The sequence below is a fragment of the Phytophthora parasitica genome, assembly GCF_000247585.1.
Source record: "Phytophthora parasitica INRA-310 unplaced genomic scaffold supercont2.39, whole genome shotgun sequence".
NCBI classification, from domain to species: domain Eukaryota; phylum Oomycota; class Peronosporomycetes; order Peronosporales; family Peronosporaceae; genus Phytophthora; species Phytophthora nicotianae.
Window position 1 is genome coordinate 194,534 of NW_008649025.1, and position 27,533 is coordinate 222,066.

The following is a 27,533-nucleotide window of genomic DNA, read 5'->3' on the forward strand; positions in this document are numbered from 1 at the left end:
TGTGCGTTGCAGGGAAGATTGAGGAATAACACGGTCAGTCGCGAGGTCAATGCATCCATTCTAGTACATGTTATCTAGGGTGGGTGGGATGTTCGAGCATTAATTCGATGCAACAACTGGGATCGTAGAATCACGACCTTAACGTTTGCCATGATACCGCTGATTCCTCCAGGTCTCCGGTCTCGATTTCATCCTGTTCATTATCCGTTTTAACCTGTTCAACTCTCATCACCGTCTTCACTATGCTGTTTCTGACAGCCTTACTGCTGCTTATCTCGACTGTCGTGGCCAACGCTGAGAACTGCTCCGTTCAAATGATCTACGAAGTGTTGGAACCCATTACCTCGGACCCCAACTTCGCTACATGCCAGACTGACAGCAACTACTCGATGCTGTCCTTTGAGAGCCCCACACTCAACCAGACTGAAGGATTCTGTGCCAGTTCTGTGTGTCAAGCTCTCCTCAATACCACGTTAACGTCGGGTTTACTACCGGATTGTCAGGTGGTCATCGGAGCTCACTCTCTAAACCTCACGGATGCTGTTCGTATCGCATCGAGATGTGCCGACACTCTGGAAGAACGTGCTGTGGGCGAGGATGAAGGAGAAAACACACTTGGCCATACAGTGGACAATATCGTGGATGTTCTCGCCCATTCGATCCCCATGGAGGAGCTTGTCATGGGTCTGCTGCGAAAGTAGATCTGGAAGATACAGTGATCCAGACTGTAAACTCTAAATTTACAGCTGCGTAACTCTGTATTTACACGTTAAGGTGCCCTTTACGGTTCAGTCTTCTTCTCGCGATGCGCGCAGATCTTGGCCGCCCACTCGCGCACACTCTTCTTCACTACGTCTTCATCGATAGTCGTGAGCTTGTGGCTATCCAGTAGATGCTTGCCATTGATCCAGACGTCCGAGACGTGCTCACGCCCAGCCACGTACACGATGTGACTGATAGCGTTGTACATGGGGATCATCTCGATACTGTCGCACTCGACAGCGATCACATCTGCACGCTTCCCCACTTCAATAGATCCGATCTCCTTGTCGAGACCAAGTGCACGAGCTCCGTTGAGTGTAGCCATCTGCAGTGCCTCAACTGCAGGCACACTGGAGCTCTGCAACGTCTGCGCCTTGGCCAGAATAGCAGCCAATTTCATCTCCCCGAACATGTCGAGCGAATTGTTACTGGCCGCTCCGTCAGTACCGATACCGACGTTAACGCCACGCTCGACCATCGCTGTGATAGGAGCGATACCCGACGCCAACTTGAGGTTAGACGACGGGCAGTGAGCCACGTGAGCTCCAGCCTCAGCGACGTCGTCGATCTCTTCAGGTGTGAGCTGTGTCATGTGGGCACAGATGAGGTGCTCGGACAACAATCCCATTCGCTTCAAGTTGGCCAATGGCCGCAGCTTCTGATCGCTCTGGTGGCAACTCATAGACTGGCGGTTGAGGCTTTCACTGTCGTTGCATTCGCTCGCCGTCTCGTGCAGATGAATGTGCACTCGGGCCTTGTGCTCCTTAGCCAGAGCGTACGCCTGCTGCAGACTCTTGTCCGAGACGGTGTACGGCGCATGAGGAGCCATCGTCACCGTGATGAGGTCGTGACATCCAGGTGCGTACTTCTCAAGGTTCGGCTTGGCCTTGGCTAGATAATCGTCGGCTCCAGAGCCGTACGGACCCGGGAACTCCATGACTACCTGCCCCACTGCCCCACGGAAGCCCGTAGACTCCAATACTTCGCATATCTGGTCAGGGAAGAAGTACATGTCATTGCAACATGTCGTGCCACAGCGCAGCATCTCGGCCACGGCGTGGGTCATGCCAGCCTTGATGAACTCCGGGCCAACGAATGCTCCTTCAGTGGGCCAAATGTCCTGCATCAGCCAGTCACAGAGCGGCTTGTCGTCTGCCAGACCACGTAGAAGTGTCATGGCCGAGTGTGTGTGCAGGTTCACAAGACCAGGAGTGACGATGTGGTTGGAGAGGTGACGCTCTTCTGTGCCAACGTAGAGCTTGTGGGCCTCGTCACGCGGCAGTAGAGCTACGATACGCGAGTTGTCAATGACAATTGCATGGTCCGAAAGCACCACATTGCGAGGAACCACGGGGATCACGTGAGAAGCGAAGATAATGAGATCCACGCGCTGCTTGGAGCTCGCGACATCGGCGTCCTCGGGGGTCTGGTGAGGCGGCATGGCAGCGGTGCTGGCAGTTTGATAAGTGACCGTAATCGGCTGGCTTGGCAGCACAGGAAATAGAGATTGGTTGAAAATGGGAAGTAAAGAGAGATGATTGGCTGGAACTTTGACAGGGATGTACAGTGAAATACGTAAATATTCGCATTAACAGGACGGGAATACTTTTGTGGACAACTTCAACATCTAGCTTGGTGTTTATCGGCGCAGTAGAGATAGAAGAGCCCCAGCCACTCCGCCGACGTCATCCATTGGAGCTGAGTGGCTTAATGCAGAAGAGATGTGGCCTGAGATACGTTTCGCTTTGCTGTCGACGTCGCTATTGTCGACAACCCGCTCTTGAAGCTTCAACGGAGCAGGTGATGGCACACACTTGGAAGATACAAGAACTACGGCATCCGTCAGACTGAGAGGATGGTTGCCAGTAGCCACGTTACAGTCTGGCAGGATACCCGACGCCTGCATGTTATTTAGCAGAGTCTGGCAAGCAGAGCTCGAGCAGAATGCCCGGATCTGCTTGAGCGAGGGACCAGCAAGCGACTGCAGCGTGTAGTTGCTGTCTGACTGGCACGCGATGTAGTTAGGGTCTGATGTCATCGGCTGAAGCACGTCGTTGATCGCTTGAGTGGTGCAGTTTTCAGCTTGTACTGTGGGCGCGGACATGAACAACATCGCTACAACGAACGTCGCGAAAACCTGCATTGCCGATGGTAGAGGCTAACGTAAATTCCAGAATGGAGAGGAGGTGGCTCCAACGTTGAGGGAGAACTGAGAGATGTATGGAATCAGTAGTGTTTCTCGTTGAAAGAAAGAGGACAAGGTCACGACAGTTCACTTTCCAAAGGCCATCCAAACGTTTCCAAGATCGCGATGATTGAAGCTAGCGAAGTTATGCCTACGGCTGTGCTGACGGTGAATATCATAGCATGGAGGACAGGAAGCAGTTGGGCAGATCCAACATTGCGGGGAAAAGAATCGAGCAGAACGGTTCTCTTTGTTTTGTTCTCAAGTAGATCGATATCCTGTAAGGCGACAACAAGACACGTTAACATGACACTTTAACGTGTCTTGTTGTCGCACTCACTTCTGTACCATGGCTACCAGACACCCATCCAAAACTGTGAAGCTGATCCAAGTTTGGTCCGCGAAAGGCTGTAATCGTTATTAGAAGACAAAATATATGCAGAGAGCAAGACCCATCTCAGCAACTGGAGAAAGACGCCAGCGTCCAACCACATAATGTTCCGTCGACTTCTCTACAGAGGTCAGGGAGGTTCTCGCAAAGAGTCCAGTGTAGCTTCGTGTGTTAACCTTTGGCGCAGGATGGTCCGCCCTGCCCTATTTATCATGCAAATCCTTGCATAATTATAGCCGATAGTCACCAGGGTAAAAGCTCGACGGTTTTCCTGAGTCCTGAGTCTCGCACTCGTCACTCTAATCCATTCCGAGCCATGGAGACGTCCGTCGCCCCCGCTTCGGAGCTCCCTGTAGCCCCCGCCCCGTCGGCCTCGTCGCCTGGCTCATCGTCGTCCGCTTCGAGCTCCGGAGGCGAAGAACCGACCGAAAAACTGCCACCCGCCGCTCCAGTGCTCAAACCTCTGGACCCTGCGAGCGACGAGGACGGGGGTGACGCCCCCACAGCGACAGGCAATGGAGCGGGTGCTCACGGTCTGGCCAGTGCCTTTGGCCTCATGAAAGATAGAGCAGCTACAGCCAAGAAGACACTTGGACCGCAACTTCTGAACATGAAGGACAAGACCAGCAAAAAGTAGGTCCACGACCTATTTCTAAGGAGAAATGAGTTTCTAAATGGCTACATTGTAGATTGGAGAAATATCAACCCACGATAGTTAAGGCCAAGACGTCAGCTACTGCGGGGTTGACGACTGCAGCGAGTAAAATGAAGGAGGGATCGACCCAGGGCTGGAGTATGCTGAAGACCAAATTGGCGGCTGCCGGACCTGTGGCCGAGAAGATCCACACAATGGGACTAAATGTAATGACTGACATTTATCTCGGAGACACTACAGTGGATGCGCTAGAGTATGTGGAGGATCCCAGGAGTGCTAGTTGTCTCTTCCTACACAAGTACAAACTTGGAAATTCAAGTTCAGACTCGCCATTGAAGGCAATGGGACTGCTAAGAATGAGTAAGTTGACAAAAATTATGGGTAATTATACATTTCTAACGTAACTTTGGTCTCATAGCGCGAACGATCAGCAATTCGAGTGTCCATTCGACGGAAAATGAGCCAGTTACCCCAGTTACTCCAGCAGATCAATGCTTCACAACGCCTTATATTCTAGGCACTATTTTGCTGTACTGCGGAGATTTACCTGTACTGGCGAGAGTGTCCTGTGTGAACAAAGCCTGTCGAGATTTTATTGCGTCGGAAAGAAGATTGGAGAAGTTTTGTGTGCGGTACGGACACCTGCCGCCTAGTCTTCGGTTTGCGTACTGGGAGAAAACCACAAACGTCCATAAGACTCGAGATGCCGCTGAACTGGACTACGACACGTACTTGCAGATGGCTATCTCAAAGGGCGACGCAACAGAGTCGATCATGACGGATGTACGTCGCACTTACGGCCGTGTAGCCCCTCACAAACGTGCAGCCAACCACAAAGACGAAGTATCCGAGGAAGACTTGACTACACAGTTGAGTGAGATTTTACACGCATTGGCCGGTCGATTCCCAGCTGTCGGGTATTGCCAAGGAATGGATTACATCGCTGCCCATGTACTGAATAAAGTCAAGAAGAGCGGCTCTGCTGCTGATACCAAGGCTGAAGCCGAGAGCACCTTCTGGCTGCTGGTGACGCTGTTTGAACGCTATGAGTTACACGACATGTTCGCTCCTGGACTGCATAAACTACATGTGCATTGCTTTCAGACGCAGAGGCTGTTGGAGTTGACTGAGCCAGCTCTCGCTGAACATTTCGCAAGCGAGAAGGTGCCTATCGAGATGTTCGCTGTCGGCTGGTTCCAGACGTTGTATCTGTACTTGAACGTGCTCCCTCAGGACACATTGAATCGGATCTGGGACGTATTTCTGTTCGAGAAAAACTGGAAGATCATGCTTCGAGTGGCACTGACGCTGTTACAGCTCTCCGAGGAGTATGTGATGGAAAAACCCATTGACGAGATCATGCAGTTCTTCAACACATTTGCAGATAAAGCCGACGAGATTCTGGCAGAGTCGACACTAACAGAGCGAGCGCTGCGTCTTAAGGTGACAAATACGGTGCTCTCTAAACTGCAGAAACAACATATCAAGCACAAGCGAGCATCTCCTATGAAAACTCAGGCATTCAGTTAAGGTGTCCGTTAAGGAAAGCATTAGGATTGAATTGCAGTTAGCTACCCTAATCGGATACGTTAGTGTCTTCTTTTACACTCTATCCAAGCAGGAACTCTTCCAATAAGACAGGGACCACTAACTGCGCTTCACACTCTCGTTTGCCGACCTTCTCCACCTTTCGCCTGCCCATAGCCACCATGTCGCCGATGAACTTAGCCAGGATCTTCTTGCGCTTCTCCGTTCCTGCAGTGAGCTTGACGAAGCCACGCGGTTGAGCCATGTTGAAGCGAACATGTACTAGGAAATCCAAGCAGTACTGACACGTACACGGCGGCAAGATGCTCACTGCGCTTTGAATGCCTTGACGTAGCTGTTCGAAGTCCGTAAAACGCCGTTCTACCTTTAAGACCGACGTGCGACTCAAATGAACTTCCAACACATAAAGCACAGTTCGGTGCTCGGTTCGCGTGTCGAGAATGTCGATGCTGTTGACCTTGTTTAGAAACTCGACGGAGCTGCTCGCCCTCCAGCGTCGATGCGCGTCATGGTTCAGATGCTGTTGGGATTCTGGCTCTAGTGGCGGCGGTATCGGTGTCGCTTCAATGACCCCGCCGCTTTGAGTTACCACGGCGGGTGTGAGCGGCTCGAGGCAACCTACGTCGGTTATCACGGTCGCCATCACGTCGAGTTTTTTGTTCTGACGAACTCGAGTCCGACAGTACCGCGTGGTGCTCACCATCACCAACACCTTGAAGATGAAGATGCTCTTTCAAAATTTTCCTGGTACCAAACTTGAAAAAAAAAAAAAAACTGTTGAGTGAGTTGCATGCATACAGTATGACTCGCCCAATTAGTTACCAGTGATATCCGCAAGCTATGCGTAAATGTATAAACACAAGCTACGCTCAGCAGACTTTATCTCCACTCGAACAGCGCAATGATATATATCCATGTGTCGATAGAAGGCACTTCTAGATGATACTTAAAATGGCGGCTTACAAATTTATTGATTTTAATGTTTTTTTTGCAGGTGCGGTAAATGTGTCAATGTATGCAGTTCGTACGGCAAGCCACCTTTCGCTTTAAGATCGCTAAAAACTATTGCGCTATAGTTGGTAAGCCAAGCATTAGATTCTGTGCTTTGCGCAATCCAGTCTTCTGCACACGCCGCCTCTCCATTCTTACAAACTCGTTTAAAAATTGAACTAGTAGCTGCTTGCGTATCTCCGCTCCCGCTACAAGCCCGACGATGCTGCGTGGCTGGTCGGACTTGTACCGAAGATACACTAGAAAGGTACTTGCACCTACGTTGCGGTATAATATCGACAGCGAATAAATCAACGGGGCTTCGCTCTCCTCATACACTTGTTACGTCATGTATTGAGTGATGCTTTTGAATTTCCAACTAGCCGCTAGCTCAGTACTGCAAAAAAATATCCATAATTGTTGATCAGTCTATTAACGAAAACAATTAGTTTCTGTATTTTCAAAACTAAAAAAAATTGCCCACTTTCCTAAATTCGGAAAATACAACTTGAATTCTAAAACAATTATTGTCGATCCGAAATTAGTAATAGTCCTACGTGCAACCTTCCTCCAACATTCCATCCATACACGTCACTCTCACTCGGAATCTCAAGGCGACACCTGGCTCCGTCCTTAGTGTCTACCACCTCCCCGCGCGTCCTACACATATCCACCTTAGCCTTCTCTATACATCCAGTCTCCCCCACTACCTCCGGCATCGCCGCTATGAATTGCGTCAAGGGCGAGATCCACAATGTGCTGTCCATGATGCGTGTGAACGCTCGCTGGGCCTCCGTGGATCGCTTCACGCAGGAGATCCCGGCGTCCACGCAGTCGCCCATGATGCGCGCCTTCAAGCAGCTTCACTACGAGCTGCAGTCAGTGACCGATCTATCCGATGTGGACACAGTCACGTATCTTTTGCCCTTCGTGATGGTCATCGAGTCGGAGCGCACAAGCGGCTTCATCACGGGCGCCGCCATCTCTGCCATCAACAAGTTTCTACTGTACGGACTCATAACCTCCGAGTCTTTACGAGCAGATGTAGCCATCAACCGCATCGCAGTGTGTGTCTCCCGCTGCAGATTCGAGGAGACCCACCGAGCGGACGATGAGGCTGTGCTGATGAAGCTGCTGGAGCTGGTGGAGTACTGTGTTCGCTGTGATGCTGGACATTTGATCTCAGGGGATAATCTATGGAAGATGCTGCAGTTATGCTACAGTATCCGCTGCCAGCCCAGATCTTCCATGCATTTATGCAGGTCAGCAGACAATACGTTGTCACATTTGGTGCTTACGGTGTTTGATCGGATCGATGAGTTGGAGCCGCAACGAAGACCGAGTCAACCAACGCCCATGTCACCACAGATGCTGAATGGAGCGAAGGAGGAAGAGAAGGAGCAGCCAATACCCGAGTACGACGAGAGTTTGGATATTGGAGAACAGACTGCACCACAGATGGAGCCAACGTCCGACGCCAAAGCAGTGGATAAACCGTACGGGATTCCGTTGTTAGAGCGGATCTTGCACTTTATTTCAGGGCTGATCTCACCGACAGAGAACGAAGAGATGACGTGCGTCTTGGGACTGAGGTTGATAAACGTTGTACTGGAGACAGCAGGGACTGGACTGGGGAATCATCCGTGCTTGGTGTCGGTGTTACAAGGCGATTTATCCAAGTTCTTGCTGCAAAACTCAGAGACGGAAGAGCTGGGGATCTTGTCGCTTACACTTCGTGTTGTGTTCAACCTGTTCAACTCGATTAAGGACCATCTGAAGGTGCAGCTGGAAGTGTTTTTCACCAGTGTTCACATGCGTATCATCGACTCTCCGTCTTGTTCTAATGAGCAGAAGGAACTGGCATTGGAGTCGTTGCTGGAGTTCTGTCGAGAGCCTGCGCTTATGCTGGATCTATACATTAACTACGACTGCGACGTACACTGCACGAACTTGTTCGAAGTATTGTGCAAGTCTCTGGCGAAAAACTGTCAGTCAATGTCCGGCCCAGACGGTAACCTGAACGCTCTGACTCTACTGTGTCTCGAGGGACTACTGGCAGTGATTGAATCGATTGCGCGTCGCTGTCCTCTGAACACTCCAGCGAAGACTTCAGGCTCCAGGACGTTTGGAAGCAACGCTGGTGTATTAAGTTTGAAAGGATCTGATCTCGCACGGTTCACAGCTGGAGCTTCCCCTCGTACGGACAGTTCGTCAGACGCCTTCCCCATGGAGGATATCTCGCCCATGTCTTCGGTTCGAGATCTCATGCAGCTCGTCATGTCGGGAAGTGAAAGCGACTCAGACTCGGAGCAGAGTGAAGCTGACAACCCGGCAGATCAATTGGCGTGGCTACACACCGCACGCGAACGCACAGCTGAAGTGTTGCAGCAACGTAAGCGCATCAAGAAGCGCTACGCTTTGGCTGCGGAGAAGTTCAACCACGACCAGAAGAATTGGATGGCTTTCTCGCAGCAGATTGGACTGTTACCGGAGAAATTAACGCCCGAATCTGTGGCTTCCTTCCTGTTACACACACCTGGTTTGAACAAGACTCTGATTGGCGATTATATCGGCGATGGACCGATTGAAAAGTACCCGTTTAACGCTGCAGTGAGAGACGCGTATGTAGCCATGTTCGATTTCCGGTCAGCACCATCTCTGGACGAGGCATTGCGAATGTTCTTGGCCAAATTCCGTCTACCGGGTGAAGCTCAGAAGATCGATCGAATGATGGAGGCTTTCTCTAAGCAATTCTACCTCCAAGCAGGCTCGTCGGGACCTCTGGCAGACGCCGATGCGGCCTTTGTATTGGCATTTAGTATCATCATGCTCAACACGGACTTACACTCGGATCACATCGCAAAGAAGATGACTATCGAGGAGTTTATCCGCAACAATCGAGGTATTAACGCGGGTGAGGACCTACCGACGGAGTATCTGACGGATCTGTACTATAATATTCTGGAAAAAGAGATTCAGATGCAACACGATGTTTCAGACTTCATGGAGGCTCCATCCTCGACGGTCGATCGGTATTCGATGCAATGGGACGGCGTACTTAAGCGCTCAGAGAACGTGGTTGGGGCCAGTTTTACCTCGAATACGAGCATCCTGAAGTTGCGAGCTGGTTTGTATGAGAAGGATATGTTCAACCTGATCTCTGAGAGCACTATCAAGAGCATCCTGTTGGCGTTCGAGAAGACGTGCGACTTGAACAACATGGAGCGAGCGTTGGAAGGACTGAGCAACTGCGCGAAGATCATGCTGTACTACGATATGATCGATGAATTCAACAAGATCATGGGAGCTCTAGCGTCCTACTTCCTCACGTTCGCACACGGAATAATGAGCGGAGAAAAGGTGTACGTACCTCCGAGATCGAGTAGTGTACCGACGTCATCTCCCTTGCCGTCTCCGTCCGAACATGGGTCAACTGAGACCATTGGAGAGCGGATCGTTCGTCGACAGGATGATGGCTCGGAAGTTGAGGTTCTAGCAGATTCTCAGCAGTCTGGAGGTTCGATAGACGAAGATCTAGTGCAAGGAGCGAAGACTCGTCGGGCTCTTCTAGCGCTGAAATTGCTGTTCCAGTTTGTGCAGAACAAGAGCGAGTGTTTCCGCAAAGGCTGGGCCAATGTGGTGGAGTGTATGCTCATGTTTAACGAGCTGGATGCCGTTCCTACGTCGTTAGTGGAGATCGACGACTTTGTGGATTCGCGTGGAGTTCCGTTGCCTCCGATGCAGGGAGGATCAGCTCATGTACCTTCTCCGCCGAAGATGTCGCCCGGACGCAATCAAGGGGGAACTGGACTGTCTGGGAAGACTCGTGAGCGTTCTCGACGCCAAGCAGAGCGTCAAGCTGCTATTCGCAGTCGCATGAAGAGTATGACGCAAGCGAGTCAAGGTACCGCGTATGGAAGTCACGGACAGAGTGTCAATAGTGGGTCTTTCTGGGACTCTTTGTCTTCCTACCTCTGGGCTGAACAGGAGAAGATCGACGAGAGCTTCTCGTTGGTTAATCAGATGCTGCGTGAAGAAGTGATGAAGCTGGGCGGTGGCATCTTGGAGAAGGAAAACTGGCTGCGTTTGACTCGGAAATTACAGGAGAAGTCTCTTACCAGCCTACTGGAGACGTTGATCTCGTGTCGCGACCCGTTCAAGTGCATCATGCAGGCGTCCGACTCTGGAGTGGACGCTATGATGCAGGAGAACGCCATCTTGGTGCTGGAACTGAGTGTGGACATCATCTTGGTCAACTCGCATCGTATCTTGCAGCTGGACTTGTGGGATTCCTTCCACCTGTACGCTAAGCGCATCTTATCGACGCCACTGGGTGAACTCCACATGCAGGGACTTGTGGAACGCGTGGTTGTGCATATCTTACGTGTGAGTATTCGACTCTTCCATGATGAAAAAGTGCGTCCGAAGCTGATGGCTACACTGGAGTTGTTACTGACGATGGACAAGGAAATGTACAAGGCGCTGAGTGACCGCCTGGCGTCGGGCATCACGATGCTACTGAAGGCGAATCTCGTGTACATGCACGACTTCCGCGACTGGGAAGTGCTCTTGGGTATTCTAGAGAACGTGGTCGAGTATATCAACAGCAGATCAGCGTGCTGGGAGAGCGTGACGGTGCTGGCTGAAGGAGGCCACTTGAAGGACGACAACTTCGCGCCGTGGATGTCTCTGTGCTGCGGGTTTGTTCGCCATCGAACGTCGTATGCTGTGGATGCTTTGAAGCTGTTGCAAGGACTGGCAAATAGTGACAACACGTACAAGATGAATGGCAGTTCGTGGCTGCAAGTCATGCAAGTGATGCTGAATTATCTCAACGATGACCGACCGCCAGTGGCCAAGACTGCGTGGGATTGTTTGCGCAACTCGCTGCTGCTGCCCGGAGTGCCGATCGCCAAGGACACGTGGAAAAAGTGCTTTAATGACATCATCTTCGCTTTTGACGACCAAGTTAACGATATCACTGTGAAGATGGCACGCGATGCTCCGCTGTACAGTGTCACGTTGCTATCCAAGACTTTTTTGCACAACTTGAATGTGTTGATGGAGTTGCCGGACTTTCCGGAGTTGTGGCTGAAGGTTCTGCGTCGATTGGCAAAGAAACTGGTGGCGTCTAGTTCGCCCACGATGCGATCGCAACAGAGTAGTGTCGTGTTTGAAACGACCTTGCAGTCACTGTACAACCTGCTGCTGGTGTTGAAGGCTGAGGATGTTCTCGAGAGGGGGAGTACTGAGGGAAGCAGCGAGACTCTGTTCGACGAGACGCGTGCAGTTATCGACGCTGTGTGTCCACATTTGAAGGAGCAATTGGGTCTGTTGCCAGAGGACGTCGCCGTTGAGATGCCTGCCACCGATGGGAGTGAGCGTAGCGAGCAGCCCACGGCTGAGACCATCGGCGAAGCGGGACAGGTTGGAGCTGTGGAAACTTCAGGCGAGGAGGCCGAGGGCGTTGTTGAACACCAGACAACCCACGAGGAAGAGACTGAGGCTACTGTTGAAGCTGTGACGGAGGCTGGTGCTACGAAGGACGAAGAGATTGCTGCGGATGAGGAGACGTTGGCGAGGCTGATGCCTGAAGTGGAGGGTCAAGTTGAAGTTGCACCTGTAGACGAACCGATGAGTCATCACGAATCCATTCACGAGGAGAGTGTTGTGTCCACTTCTAGTGGTCCTCCGACGTCCACTACGACCCTGGAGACTGTCATTATTGGCGACGGCACGTTCGGGATCAAAGTGGATGAAGTTATCGTGGACGAGATCACTGAGGCTGTTTAAAGTTGCATAATGTGTCCAAAACACCACTTTCTAGAGAATAAAGTTGCATTTTGTGTGTCATACAACATATTTTTGATCTAGGATTTTCCCACGCCTCATTTCTCGAAACGCGTCAAGAGACGACTCAAGCTAGTGGACGCGTTGACTTCGCGGACTCGTACAGCAGCCCAGAAAGCACCATGGCAAGTGAAACTTTGAGCATCGACAAGAGCGAGGCTGTCGCTGTCGGTCCGTGCAACTCCGAGTCCGCAGCTCCTTCTGTGAAGGTCGCTACGGTCTCTCAAAAGAAGACGAAGAAATCCAAGACCAAGGTGAAAGCGGTAGTTGCGGCGGTTGCTGCAACTCAGGAGCTGAATGAGGCTGATTCTATGAGCAACTTAACTGTGGATCATCCGTATCTGAGCGTGTTGTACAAGCGCATCCGTTCGCACCGTAAGAAGCTCGAGAAGATCAAAAGTCTGGAGGTGGCGCAACTTAAGGATGGTAAGAAGCCCAATGCCCAGCAACTGGAGCTTATGAGCAACAAGGCAACGCTCGAGAAGCTCGTAGCGGAGTTGGAGATGCTCCGTGAGCAGTTTATTGGAGTCTACAGCGAAGAATTGGAGAAGAAGAAACAGCAGGAGGCCGAGGAAGCTGCTGCTGCTATCGCTGAACCGGAGGAGGAGAAGGAGGAGGAGAGTGATCGGGTTGCAAAGGAGGAAGAAACCGTGATGGAAACTGAACAGGAGACTCAGGAGGTCCAGGAGAACGTGGAGACGGTTGAGGAGGTTACGGAGCAGGGCTTTGCCAATGTATACGAGCTACTAAAGACTCTGCACGTGGTGAACTTGCATCAAGCGTTGGGTAAGGAAGTCCCGATGGTACTGGACTTCTTCTCCAAGGTTCTGCTGGGCAACACCCGCCCGCCTGCCGAGTTGTCATACGAGGAGAACTTGATGGAGTCGCTGGAGGAGGCCAAGAAGTACCTGACGGACAGTGAAAAGATCTTTGCGTGTGATACGACGTACAGTGGATTGAGGGCGTTTGTGGACCAGTTGGCAAACATCTCGGATAAGTCTGACAAGGAAGTTAAGGAGGAAGAAGAAGCAGAGAAGTCCAAGGAGGAACTGGTAGAGGACGTTATCGAGGCTGGCGAGACGTCAGACTCTCCTGTCGTTCCTGCTGAGATCAACACGATGCCACAGATCAGCTTCTTCACCGAGTCGCAGCTCGAATCAGAGCACGGAGACGATGCTACAGAGGAAACGGAGCAGGTGGAGGTGACGGAACCGCAGGTGACTGAGGCTCAGAACGAGCCTGTGGAGGAGATTAGCGAGAGTAACGAGACTCAGAGTGAAGAGCAGATTGAAGCGTCTACTGCAGGGTCAATTCCTGCTCCGCCGCTGTCGTTTGCTGCGGTTACTGCTGGAGTGACTAGCGAGCGTACGCCTTCGCCGTCAGCTTCGTCGGATTCATCTGGCAATGACAAGAAGGGATCTGGCAACAGTCCGAACAAGAACTCACGTCGTCGTGGTCAGGGTCGCTGGAGAGAGAAGAGTAGTAATAGTAGTAGTGGCAACAAGTCTGGATCTCCTACTAATGGAGGCAAGCCACGCCGTCCTCGTGCGCCACGCACGAACGAGAACAGCAACGTCCAAGGAGGCAAGCGCAGCGGATCGAAGGAGAACAGACGTCCGCGTATCGACCGTGGACTGCGGAAGCAGGGCAATTCGCCGCAGCAGCTCTCGATGCCCATGATTGCCCCGCACGCATAAGGAAAGGAGACCAGACAGAAGCGGGAGCGTTTGGATGATAATTGTCTAGCGCAAGCAGACCAATGAACACTTGCTGAAATTTGTACTCCATGAGGGTACACGGAGGAAAAAGTAGTGAAGTAGTGGTGGAGCACCCGCAGATGTGATAAATGGTTCAAAGTGAAATCTTTTGATTTTTTGAAAGCGGCTAGTCTGCTCTGTGTAGTTCACAGCACTGAAGCGTGGTAATCGGGAAATGAGGACTCGCATAGCGGGCGCTACTCATGCACGCTGGATAATTTATGGACGATGTGTATTGGTCCATGTATTATCCATGTTTTTCCATGTATCGGTCGGTAATTTATTCAAGTGTTTCAACTGTGAGTAAGTCTTCAACTGTGATTTGGGTGGTGGTGGCCGTGGACAGAGGATAGAAACGAGTTTAATGCAAAAGGCTTATTTCTCTTGCCCAGCTTAATGTTTAGAAGCTACTCCTTGCAGGCTAGGCAACGAATGAAACGATAGACGTGGCAAGCCGAGGATATGTCGGATAGATGAAGGCAGTTTTAATATTTGCGCGTATGTTATCTCGAATAAGTGGACATGTAGCTCGTCTTTTTTGCGGCTTGATATTTCATGTACTCGACAGATCGCTAACGGATATCCCAGCTGATAACTACTTCAGCATCGAGCATCAAATTTGAGTGATTTCCTTAGTCACCAATTTTTTTTTATTTAAAAAGATGGTGTCGATTGGAGCGTTAAAGGACGTTGGTTCATTCGAGAATTGGCTGCTAAGCGATCAAAACACGCACCGATAGCGACGATAACTTAACGACAATGCGACTTGGATACGTCATTCTAAGTGCGGTTGTGATCCTCTTGGCAAGCGTCGAGGTTTCTTCAGTGGCAAGCGAAAAGACGGCGAAGAAATCCTACCAGACTACGGACCAAGAGCACGAAGAACGAGTGAGCGGTGTTACCACTGCTGCTGTGGAGAAGCTGAAGAGCGCGTTGTCATCGACGAAGATTTCTGACCGACTGACGAAGCTTCTCAAGAAATTTGTTCGACCACCATTCAGACTTCCAGATCCACCGAAATCCAACACGCTCCGTTTCCACATGATCAACCTTTGAATCGATGAGCTGGACAACAAACAGCAACTAGCAACTTGCAGCGTTGTAGCCATTTCGTTCTTGTAGAGGATATTGCGTTCTAATACAGAGGTTTCAAAACCGTTTCCATCGTGTTGATCAGTTTTCCATTCCCCAACGTTATGAGCAAGGTCTTCGTGGCTGTGGCCCTCGGGCTCATGCTGCTCAAGCTGCACACATGGGTAGCGATCGTCCGTCTTCACTCGAGTCTTGCGCTCAACGTGCTCTACTTTATCTTCACCGTGCTCATGTTCTGGAGCTATTGGCGCGCCATGTGCACTCGAACGGTAAACAAAAAGCCTATTAATGATACAGGGCGAGTGAGTCGTTACTGCGAACGCTGCGACGCCGACAAAGCCGATCACGTACACCACTGCTCAGTATGTCAGAGGTGTGTGTACCGCATGGACCACCACTGCCCCTGGACAGGGAATTGTGTGGCTTGGAACAACAAGAAGTTCTTCTTGCTCTTCCTGGTCTACACGTCGCTGAGTTGCCTGGTATTCAACATCATGGTGTCCCCGATGGTTTGGGATGCGAACTTCCACCGCCATGAAGTACTACTCAAGTTCGGCTGGGTCATGACGTTGGGTGTAGGAATACTATTAGCTGGATACTTTATTTTCCACCTGTGGTTGCTGCGGGAAGGCAAGACGACGCTCGAGTTTTTGGCGAGCAAGAGAGGAGAGTTAGCGGACTGCAGCTTCACGCATAATGTGACGATATATTTCGGTCGCGACAAGTGGAGCTGGTGGCTTCCCACGATGCCAGTGCTGGACGCTGAAATGGGAGGACGAAGGGAACTTAGTGGCGATGGAGAAGAAACACTGCAGCTTGTGGTGGAATAGACTAAAGAGATTATGAACTTGCCATGCTTACTGGAGTACATTTCGTTTCTTCCTCCAGCGGCGTTATTGTCACAAAACATTGTGGCTCGCATTTCCTCGCCGAAAACATTAAAACAAGAATTAGACGGATGGTGCTTCAATAAGTATCAAACAATAACGTCTCGCGTGAGATTATGAATGTTCTCACGATGGTGCAGCCGCTCTGCGTGATACTTAAGGTAACTTAGTATTCGGTGGACGATGATGACTTGAAGGAGACGAGATCGAAGACCACCAGCACTTCAAACTACAACATCCTTCCACAAGAGATCACTCGAGTACAAATGTGTCAAATGGAATTAGGAAAACAACTTGACAGAGCGAGTTTTGCCTACTCCCTCGCTCGGGTTTACTAACTTTTATCTGATTGACCTCAGACGTGTTTTTTTTTTCGATTGACGATAATGAGAAGGAACATATCGCGGCAGGAACAATGGAAAATCTTTTACCAGTTGTGAAAAATGAGACTTATCCGCGCTGTTGGTACGGTTAAAAAGAATGTATTTGCCACACTTGCAGTGGGAGTCTGTGTCCGACCTAGTTACTTTTCTTTCTTCTTCTCTTTCCGCTTCTTCTTCTCCTTCTTGCGCTTCTTGCGTTCCTGTTGTAAGTCGTCGAACATCTTTTTGTACACTGGAAGCTTCGACTCGTAGAGCTGCTCGATCTCGATCGCCATTTGGTGCACAGGTTCACCCACGCGGTTGAAGGTCTTGGCATTCGCAGCCATAAGCTTAATATCCGCCGAGAACTGGTCGATCTTCGTGTACTCTGCATGTTCCACCTTCTCCTTCATACGAGTCAAGTCCATTGGGTTCTTGACGTAATCAAAGTAGTTGGGTACTCCGAGACGCTTGCAGTTCTCCTTCGTGAACTTCTGTAAGAACGGGTTGCCTGGTTTCCCACTGACGACCCACCCGGCCCACGTGAGTCCCCGTAGCTCTGCGACCAGAGGAGCCAGCAGCTTCTGCAGCATCGTGGCGTCTTCTCTTTCTCGTTTCTTCTTCTTCTTCTCCTTCTTCTCCTTACGATCCTTGTCGTCCTTAGCTTTGCCCTTTTGCTTCTCAGCCTGAGCAGCTCTTTCAGCTCCCGTAGGAGGAGGCGCATGAATGAGTCCCGGGGCCTTGCGATTGCTAAGAGGACGCATCACAGGGCCGCTCTTGCTGCCTGCTGGGAGCTGGAAAGCGCTCTTAACTACGCTCTCGGGGAGCGGTTCGATGGGGCGGTCAAAGGGAACACCTTCCAGTAAAGATAGGAGATCACCTTTGGGCTCTCCGGGTGTCAGCGAGTCGCGCGCCTCGCCCACGCCGCGCAGAAGATGGTGATAAGTCGTGGGCAGCGTTGTCTCCGCCATTTTGGCCAGGTGAGGCTCCAGTTTGTAGTGCGTCATCAGGTTGCGGTAGTCCACCTCATCACCCTCGACTATATAGCAAATTTGTCATGTAAGAATTAGAGTTGTTGTAAAAGATAGTTGGAGAATTCTTCAAAGACGGACTGTTGTTGGTGCCTCGGACGAGGTAGAATTGTTCCGGATCCAGCGTGGCTGTGTGTATGAACAGGGTAGCAGATAAAAGATGAGATCGTAAGCTATCCGACCGTATACAATTTAGCAGCAGAAGAGGTCGGGGAAGTGCATTTACACGACGTCAAAGACTGCGAAGACGTACCATTCGCCATGTTGATGGAGGAATTCCAAATCGGAAATAAAGATTGTTCATGGTGTGTCAAACATCGTCCGGTAGTCATAGCATGATTCGGTTGATTTATTTGTCAGAATTGTGACTTGAACCAAGATGTAGCCATTCGATCACACTCGAATTCAAATGACGAGCTCCGAGGAGTGCCGCGTTCTGGTCGTGGGCGGCGGCGTGATCGGCCTCACCTCGGCTCTGGCATTACTGCAGAATGACTTCCGTAACGTCCGTATCGTGGCTGAAAACTTCGACGTCACCGCGTCGCACGTTGCTGGCGGTCTCTGGATGCCTTTCTCACTGCCGGACGACGCCGATCCTGCCAGACCTCGGTGCACCAATAACTACAATATGGTATCAGCCATGATATCAAGCTAACAGTTCTGTTGTCTCCCTCCAGGAAGTGGTGTGAGGTGAGCTACGAATGGCTGTCAAAAATCATGGAAAGACACGGAGAGGAGGCGGGCATCCACGTTGTACAAGGAGTGGAGGTGTCGAGTGAAGGCCCCCCACTTGTGGTGAGAGTCAATTTAGTATTAGTTCCTTGTTTACTATTATTATTGACTCTGCTGATGTTTTGGTGCTGGCAGGTGCACCCGTATTGGGCTCATTGCGTGGAAAATTTCCGTCTGCTCAGTCGAGAGGAGGCGGCGAAAGTGTCACCGGACGCGGAGCATGGATTTGCATTCGGGACCATTATCTACAACACTGGGTGAGTATTTTATATTTCTCTGTGGACTGGCTACTTTCTACTGTACTGATTGAGTTGCTGAATGGGTCAGGACGTTCATGAAGTGGCTCCAGAACGAAGTGCGCCAACTGGGTGCTACATTTGAACAGCGTCTCGTGAGCGATTTCAACGCTGAAGACTGCGACCTGCTTGTCAATTGCTCAGGTGGGCTTTTGACGCAAGATATCCGAACTCGTTGAGTCATATTAACTCGATTTTAAATGCTTTAGGTCTGGCGGCCAAGGAATTGGCTGGAGATGACACGGTTTACCCAATTCGTGGACAGATCATCAAGGCAAGTAGTAGTAATGCTGCTATCGAAAAAAAAAAGATGATATTGGTTCTAACTGCTGAGGATTATTGTATGTGGTGACAGGTTCACAACCCGAAGCTTGACAAATACGTTGCTGCGATCCATCGTGACGGTCACCACACCTATATTATTCCACGTCCACACGGAGATGTAGTGCTTGGTGGAACGGTTCAACCACACAACTGGAGTATAGACAACGACGACTCGGACGTTGAAGGTGTGTGGGAACGGTGCTGTAAACTGTGGCCAGAGGTGCACAACAGCAAGGTGGTTGGACCGGTGGCAGGGCTGCGTCCTGGTCGAACCGGTGGTGTGTGTCTCGAAATGGACCCACGCTCAACTCAACGCGGTGCTAAGGTTATTCACAACTACGCTCATGGCGGATCGGGTCACACTCTGCATTGGGGATGTGCACAAGATGTGGTTGCTTTGGCGTCCCAGCACTTCGGTGCCGGTACTGATAAAGTCAGCAAACTATAGTGATAACATGATTTGTTGCAGTTGAGGAAAATACTGTGTGGTGGTTTAATGCTTCCAGGCAGGTTTCGACAAAGCAACAGTGTTTGATACTACTTGTAGTAAAATATTTTGAAGGCAAGTTTGAGAGTGGTGTATCAAATAGTTATGGGACGGTAGTTACATTATTTCTTTTTAGTCCATACCGGTAATAAGTACGATTTTTGGTATCCGCTTTTAAGTGTTAGGCGATTTTGGGATTTTTGTGATATTATTGGACAGTTTCAATCCGTTAATTAGTTTTCTGTACAACTGCATTGCAGTTACTGCAAACCCTTCACAGTAAGCGAGCTCTTCTGCTGCGGCTGTACCCGCTCTTCTTCGAGCTCAGACCTCGACGCCGTGGCAAAGAGCTAGCTGTTGCGATTGTTGCATCTACGCATCTACGCATTCACTTACTTACCTACTTTACGCAGTAACGCATCATTACCTGTGCAAATTTACGTTGCAACTTTTCACAGAATGTTGCGATGCTCAGGCCGAAATGCTGAGAAAACAGGTCATGATCGAAGTGATCTCGTCTGCGGGCGCATTTGGGAGCAGTGAATAGTGCCTACGAATGCTCAAGACGATTACAGCACAAGTACATTCTGCGGACGAGATGCGTTGGCGCACACTTGATGCACCTTGAAGAAGGCGATCTTGACCAGAAAGAAATCTTTCTGGCCTAGACCGCAATGGTCTCAAAGCTCTTGGGGATGTTGTATGATCTCCGTCATTATTGGCACGCTCGAACGTAGTTGTTGCTACCCATGTATTAATACGCTTGTATATTTTAATAATTAGCTCAAATATGATTAACATTTTGAAAAAAAAGACGTAGCTAGACAGTTACTAGTATTGGTCAATCCCGTTAGAATTTATTGCTTTCGGTGAATTTACCTGCGTCGATTAGTAAACCTGGAATCATCGATGCAAAATCATGACTAAATAAGAGCATTCATCTGAAATCTGCATGGCTAAAATTAAGTAGAGATCACCAAAGAGCCCCTATTGGGCTATCCGTACTACTTATGTAGCCAACCGTTTGTACATTATAGCGAGCTTTCGTAGTCTCTTCACGGGCCGAATCAGCCGCAAATGAAGCGGCGAAATAGGTCAAATTGAGTAGGTTCTAGGTGAAAATTGTAATCACGACTTGCCTCTCCACCATCATTTCCCAACCATTTTGCTAGTGCGGCGATCCTGCGGCGAGTGCAAGTAGACCATGTATTAAGGTAGCCTTGTGTTCATCTTTGAGTGCCTATACTTGCTTCGCAGGCTTCAACGGCTAGCGGTGCGATGCAACCGGTAAGGGTAACACAGGTCAAACTGACAGCAAAATGCATTGATGAACGGATTCCACAAAACGTTTTTGTATCTGTTAATTTTTCTTTAGGTACTTTCTCTTGGAGATATGCATGCTGTAGCAGCTAGAGCCTAAAGTTTGAGACGCGAGTAGGCTCTATTTCTTTTTTTTTTTCAATCCATGCATATTAAGTTAGTTTTTGTTACTTCAATAAAGTTTATAGAGGAAGAGATTATCTTTCACCATTGCCAGATATTGACACAGGGGCTCAGTGTACTTAAGTATATCTTGAAAAAAAAAGCACGTCGTTCCTCTTTGATCATGCTTTCTTCTGCGTGCAATAAACAAAGAGCGCCTCCCAGGATCAGGTATACGATTGAATGAAACTCTTTGTTTACGGTACGGTGCGTGATCATTGAATACGGCTTTTAAGTACTGTATATTTAGCAGAAGTAGCATAAAAATACGCAGTTCCATACGTGACGTATATTTTATACTGAGCTATTGCTGTCTACAGTACATGGTTTCCTAACAAAGCATCATTTTGCAATTGGACTTCTATCTCCCAGCACCCACCCCCCTTCAAGATTAAAGCATGCGTTTGCTGATGTGGATCTTCGTTGCGACTATAGTCACCTTCTTCTCGAGTGTCCGTGCTACCTCCGCCGCCGCTAACTCGGATGAGACTCAATTCGGGCATCTTCCTTCGAAGGAATTTGATACTTCGACCCGTCTACTTTTTGGTGAGAATGATGATACCTCCCAGCGGTTTCTACGAAGCGATACGACAGCAGATTTGACGACATCTACTGACAATTCGGCTGCGAGATCTGAGGAGCGAGGGCTTATCCCGTCCAAGCTTACAAACTTGCTTCGTAACGTGAAAGGTAAGTGGAATACGAATGCGTTGGTCGCTAAGGTGAAGGGTAGCTGGGCCAAGTTGAAAGACAGCTGGTTGGAGAAGGCAATAAAGCACATGGAGAAGAAGGGAGAAACACCGAACCAGGCGTATGACCGTTTGACGAAAAAAGGGCATCTCACGAAAAGCGAAGAGATGCTGCTCAAAGCATACTTACCCAGGTTCAAGGCCAACAACCCAGAATTTAAACCCCAAAACGAGCTTTCAAAGTTACTTCAGTAGCGTGAATCCGCTGAAGTATTACGACAACACCGTACTGTTACAACGAATGTTGTCGTTAGGTTGCCTAATGATGGGAATAGACGCATGGGTTTTGTTCTATTCACCTTATTCGATGGCTTCGTTTCTTGTCATCAATGAAAAGCTCACACGTTAATCGTAAACTTCCGACAGCCCGCCAACATTAGCCACACCATCGCTCTGCGTGCTATCAGCGACTATCTTCCTAACGAGATCAGTATTGTCAATTCCATGTGTTGGAACATTCTATGCGCAATAAGGTATACCACCGTAGTATACACAGAATTTACGGTCATAATAATTGCGAGGTAATTCGTTTAGGCACAATAATGTGAAATTCAGGTGATATTCTTGGCGATTCTAATGGGCTCTTTGATGGTCTGAGGTGCAGTTGTACTTACCCTCACGATTGTGCTTCGTCCAGCGACTGCAAGAAAAATAGAGATGGCATCCCACTTAAAAATATTTGTACGAAAACTCTCAACAAATATTTTCAAATCTCCACATGTTTGTGTTTTAGTGGTCAGATTTCTTCTCACATGTATTATTACCGATAAATAAGTGTAAAACTTATTGTGATCACTTGTCCCTTTGGATTGGCTTTCTGAGAGGGAGTAGGTTGTCACTTTAAATAAAGGTTTTATTGTCGTAAATCAGAGTATTAATCAGAATTAGCCTTTTTAAATAATATTAAGCGGTAGAGAGGACTCGAGAGTCAGTTAGTTCACTTATAGCTTGTCTGCAATGTACTCGAACGCTGCATTCTCAACAGGCTCACTAGTTCTGCTAGTGTGTTCAAACTCACCAACTTTAACTGCAACACATGCGCGTGTCTTTTCCATTACGTGTTTATTTATGTTCCAGATGCATTCGGAAAAATCAATGTTTATATAATCGAGATGGGATTATTTACGGACACTAATTTAGATAACTGGTCACTAAAAATAACTTGCTGTTCATTTATATATATTTATAATCTGTCTTATTAGCGCTCTAAATCAGTCGATTAGCAAATAAATTGGATATATTGGTTGGTTTCCACAATACTTATAGTATGTAAATATATTACACCTGTCGCTTTGAGACCGCGGTTTACGATAATATATTGTGAGTCTTGTACTCGTACTTTATTGAATTGCAGCCCGTCGACTCACCTTGGCTTAGTGCTAGAGCAAACAACTGTCTAATATCTACAGCGAAAAGAATGCAAAATACAAAAGGGATCCTGCAATTAACACAACTATAGCTTCCATTTTTAAACGTTATCCGAAATTTGTATAGGCTTGTAGAAGAAGCAATTAGCTGCAAATAATGACTTGTTTAGATATCCGTAACCTGAAGTGGTAACGCTGAAGTAACGGTGTGTGATTGGACAAAAATAGAATCACTGGAAGCTGCACTTCGTGAGTGCCCTTGTCTGCGCTGTAAGCCGTAAGCCTCAGACAAGAGCGCCAACAATAAGATACAATTTCATTTTATCTATAAATCTATTTGCTGGTTTACTGGGCTTTTTGTAATTTGAAAGAGCAAGTAGAGCCCGTCGCAATAACGCTCCTTCATTAGGATGATCCTTAGCCTCGTTGAAAGCAGTAACAGCTGGATCTGTGTGTAGCTTTTACCGCACATATTGTGCGAGAATACAACAAGTATGATATTCATATATTATACAACTTCATTTGTTTGGCTTGTCCTAACGATACATGGCCCCGGCTTCATGGATGTTAGCCACACCGATATCCACCCAACAATTAGATTTGCATGATGCGACTCTAATGGTAGATGGCGCTGCGACCTCCCTCACCGCTGACTCGGTAACAAGCGGCTACTAGACGGTTGCGACAGCGGATATCCCCGTCGTGTCGTGAATGGTGGACGACTTCGTCGTTCTTCAGTAGGCAGGGCCGTCCACCATCGATGTCGCTGTAGGCGAAAGCTGCTGCTGCCACCAGTGCTATAAAAATCAATTGAGCTTACCATCCGCGCTAGTAGAGCCCCCTTTAGCGTTTATGCAGAGATCTCAGTCAACATTTTGCCTGCCGGCGCAATTGAAGCCTGTACTGTATAGCATTTGTGTAGCCGGACAATTTGTTCTAGCGGACACTCGTAATAGCCAATCACAAACGCGAAATGTACAGAAAAAACCTTGTTACAATGACACCATTGATCATTTCTTCAAGCGGACAGGACTATTTTTAACCTATTTTTGATTGGGCTATGTACATTTCGCAGCTCTTTGTTGTGTAGCCATAATTAGGCAGAATGCAATGACGCGCGGCCGCAAGCGTGCGCCCGGAGGGCGAGGACGCCAGCCAAGTAGCTACCAGAGAGAGGTCGACTCGTACGCAAAGCGGTTAGAGGTGATCACCTTTCACGACACGAACGGAATGCCCGCCACGTTAGACAAGTTTTACGACCATCTATCAGCAAAAAAGCAAGAAAACAAACGCAAAAGAATTTACGAGTGGATTAAAGATCGATCTCGTATAGAATCTGTCTGCACGTCCTCGACCAAGGCCAGTATGAAGGTTCTTCGAGGTGCAGGCACTGCAACTACAATCTCTGCTGCAGGTGAAGAAGCTATTACCGAGTGGATTAAGTCACTGCGTGAGGAAGGCGTCCCTGTATCCAGGCTAATGCTGGAGCTTAAAGCCAAGACCATAGCCGAAGACGAAAAAGGTCCCGGATGGTATATTCGAAGCTAGTTGGACATGGCAGCAAGGGTTTCTCCGTCGTCATAAGCTAAGTCTACGCGCTAAAACTCGACAAGGCCAAAAGAAGCCGGAGGCCATGGAGGCTGATGCAAAGGCATTTTGGGAGGAAGTTGCAAAAACCACGATTGAACTAGGTGTGGACAAAATATTTAACGCCGACCAAAGTGGTGTGTGTTTTGAATACCTACCTAAGCGAACTATTAACAAGCGTGGTCCGAAAACTGTCTGGGTCAGATGCGGCGGAAAAGACAAAGAACGTTTTACGGGTATGTTTATGGCGGACTCAACCGGTAAGCAGTACGACCCTTTCTTCGTTGTAAGGACCAAACCATCAAAAAAGGAAGTAAAGGCAGCTTACAACGCGGTCAAGCAAAACGGATTCGGAGACACGTTGTGGAAAGAGATAGCTCCACTTTCTGAAGCTGTGGGTGCCCAGATTTATGGCAATGAGTCTGCTTGGTGGATATCGGACCTGTCCATTCGTTTTTTAGACTATCATTTCACTAATCGCGAGGAATGCTTGCCAGTCCTTCTTCTACTGGACGATTTTTCGGCCCATTGGACAGATGAAGTTAAAGAACACGCCAAAAACCTAAGTGTGCATCTAATGCCGGTTCCCCCAGGGCTCACCTCGGTCTGCCAACCGGCAGACATCTCGTGGTTTCGTCCATTCAAACAGCGGCTTCGACGTCAGTGGGTCAATGAACTACAGCAACAGCTCCGAGCGCACCACGAGCAGCGTGAGCAAACCCCTTTCCAGCTAGTTGCTCCGAAACGAAAAGATGCAATCACATGGGCTATGAGCTCATGGCGTAGTTTGGGCAGCAGTGTCATTCGAAGCGGCTTTTCAGGTCTTCATAAGGTCGGAAGCAGTGCTGCTGTCGCCGTTACTGAGACTGTAGAACCGGAAAACGACTTGGTGGAGGCATTGGAACTGGCGAATGTTGTTGAAGAAACTATTGACGACTCCGACGACATAATTGACAGGCTTCAAGCAGATGTCGAGTAGGTAACGTTGCCATATGTGATTTGCTTAAGTATTGAATTTGAAATTGAGGTTTTAACTTCACTGGTCAGTTTTTTGCTTGTATGCATTTTTTGCATGTCCGGTTACACAAATGCTATACAGTAAATGGGTTTCCACCGTCGATTGGTTGGCCATATTTGATCCAATTAAATGCGAAAATGTGTCGTAACCAAATTTGGTTACCCGTTCTCAAAACAACGCGTTGTCGGTATCAGCTTTCTGATTGGGTTGATTAAGGAGGTTGACAAATATTTTGTGAGAAAATCATAGCCGACTCTGGTTACGCTGGCATATATTTTCCGACAGTGGAGTTACGGGAGCTGGAGAATGGGAAATGAATGTGATGGAGGAACAAAAAAACAATTGCATAAGGAAGGGTGGCATTTCTAGTACTTGCAAGAGCAATAGTCAATTGGTTCGGCATGATACCTAACCAATTCACAAAAATGTATTTTTGCCTCGGTCTGGTTTATTATACTTCATGCTGACGCGACATCTTAAATACCTTCTTGTGTCTCATCAACATTCGCATGTAGCGTACTACTATTGTAGCAGCTGTAATTCCAGACAAAGGAAATTTGGAACCGGATGGTTTCACGTGTGGAAGCTTGGTCTCCACTACCAGGTATTAATATGTACACCATGAATAAGCATCACCATTTTCTTAATGCTTGCAAGTGATGTTACGAGAATGTTAAGCTATAATTGCGCCATGCCATCAATTCTGCATTTTTTCCATATTGTATACTACCGTTTTCTTTCTCGCACTGCATCCAATTATGGCATTCAGAGCATGTATAATAATGAACCGGCCTATCCCATCATCCCAGCTGTAGTCAGAGTGAAAAAAAGGCAACGATTTGCTACTTTCGATCAGATGGACAAGTAACAGTGACTTAAGGAATTATTTCTCAATTTGCTCGCTCCAGGACACAAGCCCCACGCCAACAGAATTATGCGTGTGAATTATGTACTTTTGGCCAATTTGGCCTATCTCCTCGCAAGAGCCAACTCAAAGTTGATTCCCGCGGGTTCCGTTGTAACGAAGAAAATCGTGTTTACGAGCCCGGACACCACCGAAGCGATTGAGGGAGTGTATCTGCAGCATGGCAAGAACACATATGTGATTATCCGTCTAAGTGGAGTTGAAGACCTGTCCACAAAAATTACCACTGAAGACTATTCAGCATCACACGACAAGGAAGAGCGACACGCTCGTGTAAACGCTGACACGATGGCAAAGCTCAAGCAGCAACTTCCTGGGGAGCACTACTCATGGTGGAACTATTTTCTACGTAAACTGTTCAACAAGATGACCCCCGAACAGTATCGTTTCGATAAATAAACTTATTTTTAGTGCTGTGTGAGACAGCTAACAAAACTTCGGTGTAGCTGCATGCTGCTACACCAGCATGCAGTTGGTGTATTGGATGTATTCTTCTCAAAAGTGATCAGAGGAATATATATAAAGTATTATTACAACTAGTATGCTACTAGTGTATTTGGCATTTCAAAACGCTTCTTTAATGGTTGCAGTACCCACTCCGCCCATGAATTGCATAACTTATAGCAATCGGAAGTGATACAGTGTCCTCTGTGTCTACAACTAGATGTATTAGGTGTTCGTGTAAACGACTGCATCATGACTTTTACGGAAAACGTCGTGCAAATCTTGCCCTTTGTATAGAATTCTTCGTGTAGAAACGAAAAGTTCCCTAAATGCAAAAATGTCAGGTATAAAAAGCGTAGATAATACCTCAAAATATAATCGAAGAACTGATTCACATGAGTTCTTCGTGCATATTGCACGAGCGTATCAAAGCGTCTGATTGACTAAATAAAAACACAGCTCCATTTACTCCGAGAAGCAGATAGCTCTCGAATAGTGTCTTTCACGTTAGAACGGTCTACATGGCAACTACAATGATGTCGATCGACTTTCGCTGAGGTGCTGTAGGGCAGCAGCTCCCAATCTGCCAGTATAAATGAACTAATGTGAGCG

General features: G+C 48.5%; 13 protein-coding genes across 16 annotated transcripts; 9 read left to right on the top strand and 4 right to left on the bottom strand.

Moving 5' to 3' along the window:
- Positions 1–84: 84 nt before the first annotated feature.
- On the bottom strand, positions 85–2,258 carry PPTG_14276 (hypothetical protein). The gene has a single exon (XM_008910845.1). The coding sequence runs from the start codon at positions 2,201–2,203 to the stop codon at positions 782–784; it is 1,422 nt and encodes a 473-aa protein (XP_008909093.1). The 5' UTR covers positions 2,204–2,258; the 3' UTR covers positions 85–781.
- On the top strand, positions 243–701 carry PPTG_14275 (hypothetical protein; the record flags this gene model as incomplete). The annotated part of the gene is made up of 1 exon (XM_008910846.1): positions 243–701. The coding sequence occupies one exon, from the start codon at positions 243–245 to the stop codon at positions 699–701; it is 459 nt and encodes a 152-aa protein (XP_008909094.1).
- A 47-nt stretch (positions 2,259–2,305) lies between the features above and the next one.
- Positions 2,306–2,905, bottom strand: PPTG_14277 (hypothetical protein; the record flags this gene model as incomplete). The annotated part of the gene is made up of 1 exon (XM_008910847.1): positions 2,306–2,905. The coding sequence occupies one exon, from the start codon at positions 2,903–2,905 to the stop codon at positions 2,402–2,404; it is 504 nt and encodes a 167-aa protein (XP_008909095.1). The 3' UTR covers positions 2,306–2,401.
- A 477-nt stretch (positions 2,906–3,382) lies between these two features.
- Positions 3,383–5,656, top strand: PPTG_14278. Of its 2 annotated transcripts, XM_008910848.1 has the most exons (3): positions 3,383–3,971; positions 4,028–4,353; positions 4,412–5,656. In XM_008910848.1, the coding sequence occupies exons 1-3, from the start codon at positions 3,655–3,657 to the stop codon at positions 5,521–5,523; spliced, it is 1,755 nt and encodes a 584-aa protein (XP_008909096.1). In that variant the 5' UTR covers positions 3,383–3,654; the 3' UTR covers positions 5,524–5,656. The 2 variants fall into 2 exon arrangements, with proteins under 2 accessions (XP_008909096.1, XP_008909097.1); XM_008910849.1 differs by having other exon boundaries at positions 3,383–4,353.
- PPTG_14279 lies at positions 5,525–6,294 on the bottom strand. 2 transcript variants are annotated; one of them, XM_008910851.1, is made up of 2 exons: positions 5,833–6,294; positions 5,525–5,758 (listed from the first exon to the last, which is right to left on the bottom strand). In XM_008910851.1, the coding sequence occupies exons 1-2, from the start codon at positions 6,242–6,244 to the stop codon at positions 5,718–5,720; spliced, it is 453 nt and encodes a 150-aa protein (XP_008909099.1). In that variant the 5' UTR covers positions 6,245–6,294; the 3' UTR covers positions 5,525–5,717. The 2 variants fall into 2 exon arrangements, with proteins under 2 accessions (XP_008909099.1, XP_008909098.1); XM_008910850.1 differs by having other exon boundaries at positions 5,525–6,294.
- Positions 6,295–7,115: 821 nt separating this feature from the next.
- Positions 7,116–12,406, top strand: PPTG_14280 (hypothetical protein). The gene has a single exon (XM_008910852.1). It carries the CDS (start codon positions 7,258–7,260, stop codon positions 12,322–12,324), a length of 5,067 nt encoding a protein of 1,688 aa, XP_008909100.1. The 5' UTR covers positions 7,116–7,257; the 3' UTR covers positions 12,325–12,406.
- A 21-nt stretch (positions 12,407–12,427) lies between these two features.
- Positions 12,428–14,621, top strand: PPTG_14281 (hypothetical protein). The gene has a single exon (XM_008910853.1). The coding sequence runs from the start codon at positions 12,504–12,506 to the stop codon at positions 14,076–14,078; it is 1,575 nt and encodes a 524-aa protein (XP_008909101.1). The 5' UTR covers positions 12,428–12,503; the 3' UTR covers positions 14,079–14,621.
- Positions 14,622–14,752: 131 nt separating this feature from the next.
- PPTG_23475 (hypothetical protein) lies at positions 14,753–15,308 on the top strand. The gene has a single exon (XM_008910854.1). It carries the CDS (start codon positions 14,898–14,900, stop codon positions 15,192–15,194), a length of 297 nt encoding a protein of 98 aa, XP_008909102.1. The 5' UTR covers positions 14,753–14,897; the 3' UTR covers positions 15,195–15,308.
- On the top strand, positions 15,302–16,610 carry PPTG_14282 (hypothetical protein). Its single transcript, XM_008910855.1, has one exon. It carries the CDS (start codon positions 15,335–15,337, stop codon positions 16,058–16,060), a length of 726 nt encoding a protein of 241 aa, XP_008909103.1. The 5' UTR covers positions 15,302–15,334; the 3' UTR covers positions 16,061–16,610.
- PPTG_14283 (hypothetical protein) lies at positions 16,524–17,792 on the bottom strand. Its single transcript, XM_008910856.1, has 3 exons — positions 17,764–17,792; positions 17,592–17,639; positions 16,524–17,518 (listed from the first exon to the last, which is right to left on the bottom strand). Exons 1-3 carry the CDS (start codon positions 17,771–17,773, stop codon positions 16,641–16,643), a joined length of 936 nt encoding a protein of 311 aa, XP_008909104.1. The 5' UTR covers positions 17,774–17,792; the 3' UTR covers positions 16,524–16,640.
- Positions 17,793–17,912: 120 nt separating this feature from the next.
- PPTG_14284 lies at positions 17,913–19,496 on the top strand. 2 transcript variants are annotated; one of them, XM_008910857.1, is made up of 6 exons: positions 17,913–18,119; positions 18,188–18,305; positions 18,378–18,499; positions 18,570–18,682; positions 18,748–18,812; positions 18,894–19,496. In XM_008910857.1, the coding sequence occupies exons 1-6, from the start codon at positions 17,920–17,922 to the stop codon at positions 19,308–19,310; spliced, it is 1,035 nt and encodes a 344-aa protein (XP_008909105.1). In that variant the 5' UTR covers positions 17,913–17,919; the 3' UTR covers positions 19,311–19,496. The 2 variants fall into 2 exon arrangements, with proteins under 2 accessions (XP_008909105.1, XP_008909106.1); XM_008910858.1 differs by having other exon boundaries at positions 17,913–18,305.
- A 1,733-nt stretch (positions 19,497–21,229) lies between these two features.
- On the top strand, positions 21,230–21,775 carry PPTG_14285 (hypothetical protein; the record flags this gene model as incomplete). The annotated part of the gene is made up of 1 exon (XM_008910859.1): positions 21,230–21,775. One exon carries the CDS (start codon positions 21,230–21,232, stop codon positions 21,773–21,775), a length of 546 nt encoding a protein of 181 aa, XP_008909107.1.
- A 4,711-nt stretch (positions 21,776–26,486) lies between these two features.
- PPTG_14286 (hypothetical protein) lies at positions 26,487–26,876 on the top strand (the record flags this gene model as incomplete). The annotated part of the gene is made up of 1 exon (XM_008910860.1): positions 26,487–26,876. The coding sequence occupies one exon, from the start codon at positions 26,487–26,489 to the stop codon at positions 26,874–26,876; it is 390 nt and encodes a 129-aa protein (XP_008909108.1).
- Between the last annotated feature and the right edge of the window lie 657 nt (positions 26,877–27,533).

What these genes read in the sequence shown, in the direction of transcription:
- PPTG_14276 (XM_008910845.1), bottom strand. Translation starts at nt 2,203, where the DNA reads ATGCCGCCTCACCAGACCCCCGAGGACGCCGATGTCGCGAGCTCCAAG.
- PPTG_14278 (XM_008910848.1), top strand. Translation starts at nt 3,655, where the DNA reads ATGGAGACGTCCGTCGCCCCCGCTTCGGAGCTCCCTGTAGCCCCCGCC. An exon ending in AAGGACAAGACCAGCAAAAA is followed by an intron (nt 3,972 to 4,027) that starts GTAGGTCCACGA and finishes GCTACATTGTAG; the next exon opens with ATTGGAGAAATATCAACCCA. An exon ending in AATGGGACTGCTAAGAATGA is followed by an intron (nt 4,354 to 4,411) that starts GTAAGTTGACAA and finishes TTGGTCTCATAG; the next exon opens with CGCGAACGATCAGCAATTCG.
- PPTG_14279 (XM_008910850.1), bottom strand. Translation starts at nt 6,244, where the DNA reads ATGGTGAGCACCACGCGGTACTGTCGGACTCGAGTTCGTCAGAACAAA.
- PPTG_14280 (XM_008910852.1), top strand. Translation starts at nt 7,258, where the DNA reads ATGAATTGCGTCAAGGGCGAGATCCACAATGTGCTGTCCATGATGCGT.
- PPTG_14281 (XM_008910853.1), top strand. Translation starts at nt 12,504, where the DNA reads ATGGCAAGTGAAACTTTGAGCATCGACAAGAGCGAGGCTGTCGCTGTC.
- PPTG_23475 (XM_008910854.1), top strand. Translation starts at nt 14,898, where the DNA reads ATGCGACTTGGATACGTCATTCTAAGTGCGGTTGTGATCCTCTTGGCA.
- PPTG_14282 (XM_008910855.1), top strand. Translation starts at nt 15,335, where the DNA reads ATGAGCAAGGTCTTCGTGGCTGTGGCCCTCGGGCTCATGCTGCTCAAG.
- PPTG_14283 (XM_008910856.1), bottom strand. An exon ending in CGTCCGAGGCACCAACAACA is followed by an intron (nt 17,519 to 17,591) that starts GTCCGTCTTTGA and finishes TTTGCTATATAG; the next exon opens with TCGAGGGTGATGAGGTGGAC.
- PPTG_14284 (XM_008910857.1), top strand. Translation starts at nt 17,920, where the DNA reads ATGACGAGCTCCGAGGAGTGCCGCGTTCTGGTCGTGGGCGGCGGCGTG. An exon ending in GCCGATCCTGCCAGACCTCG is followed by an intron (nt 18,120 to 18,187) that starts GTGCACCAATAA and finishes GTCTCCCTCCAG; the next exon opens with GAAGTGGTGTGAGGTGAGCT. An exon ending in CCTGCTTGTCAATTGCTCAG is followed by an intron (nt 18,683 to 18,747) that starts GTGGGCTTTTGA and finishes TAAATGCTTTAG; the next exon opens with GTCTGGCGGCCAAGGAATTG.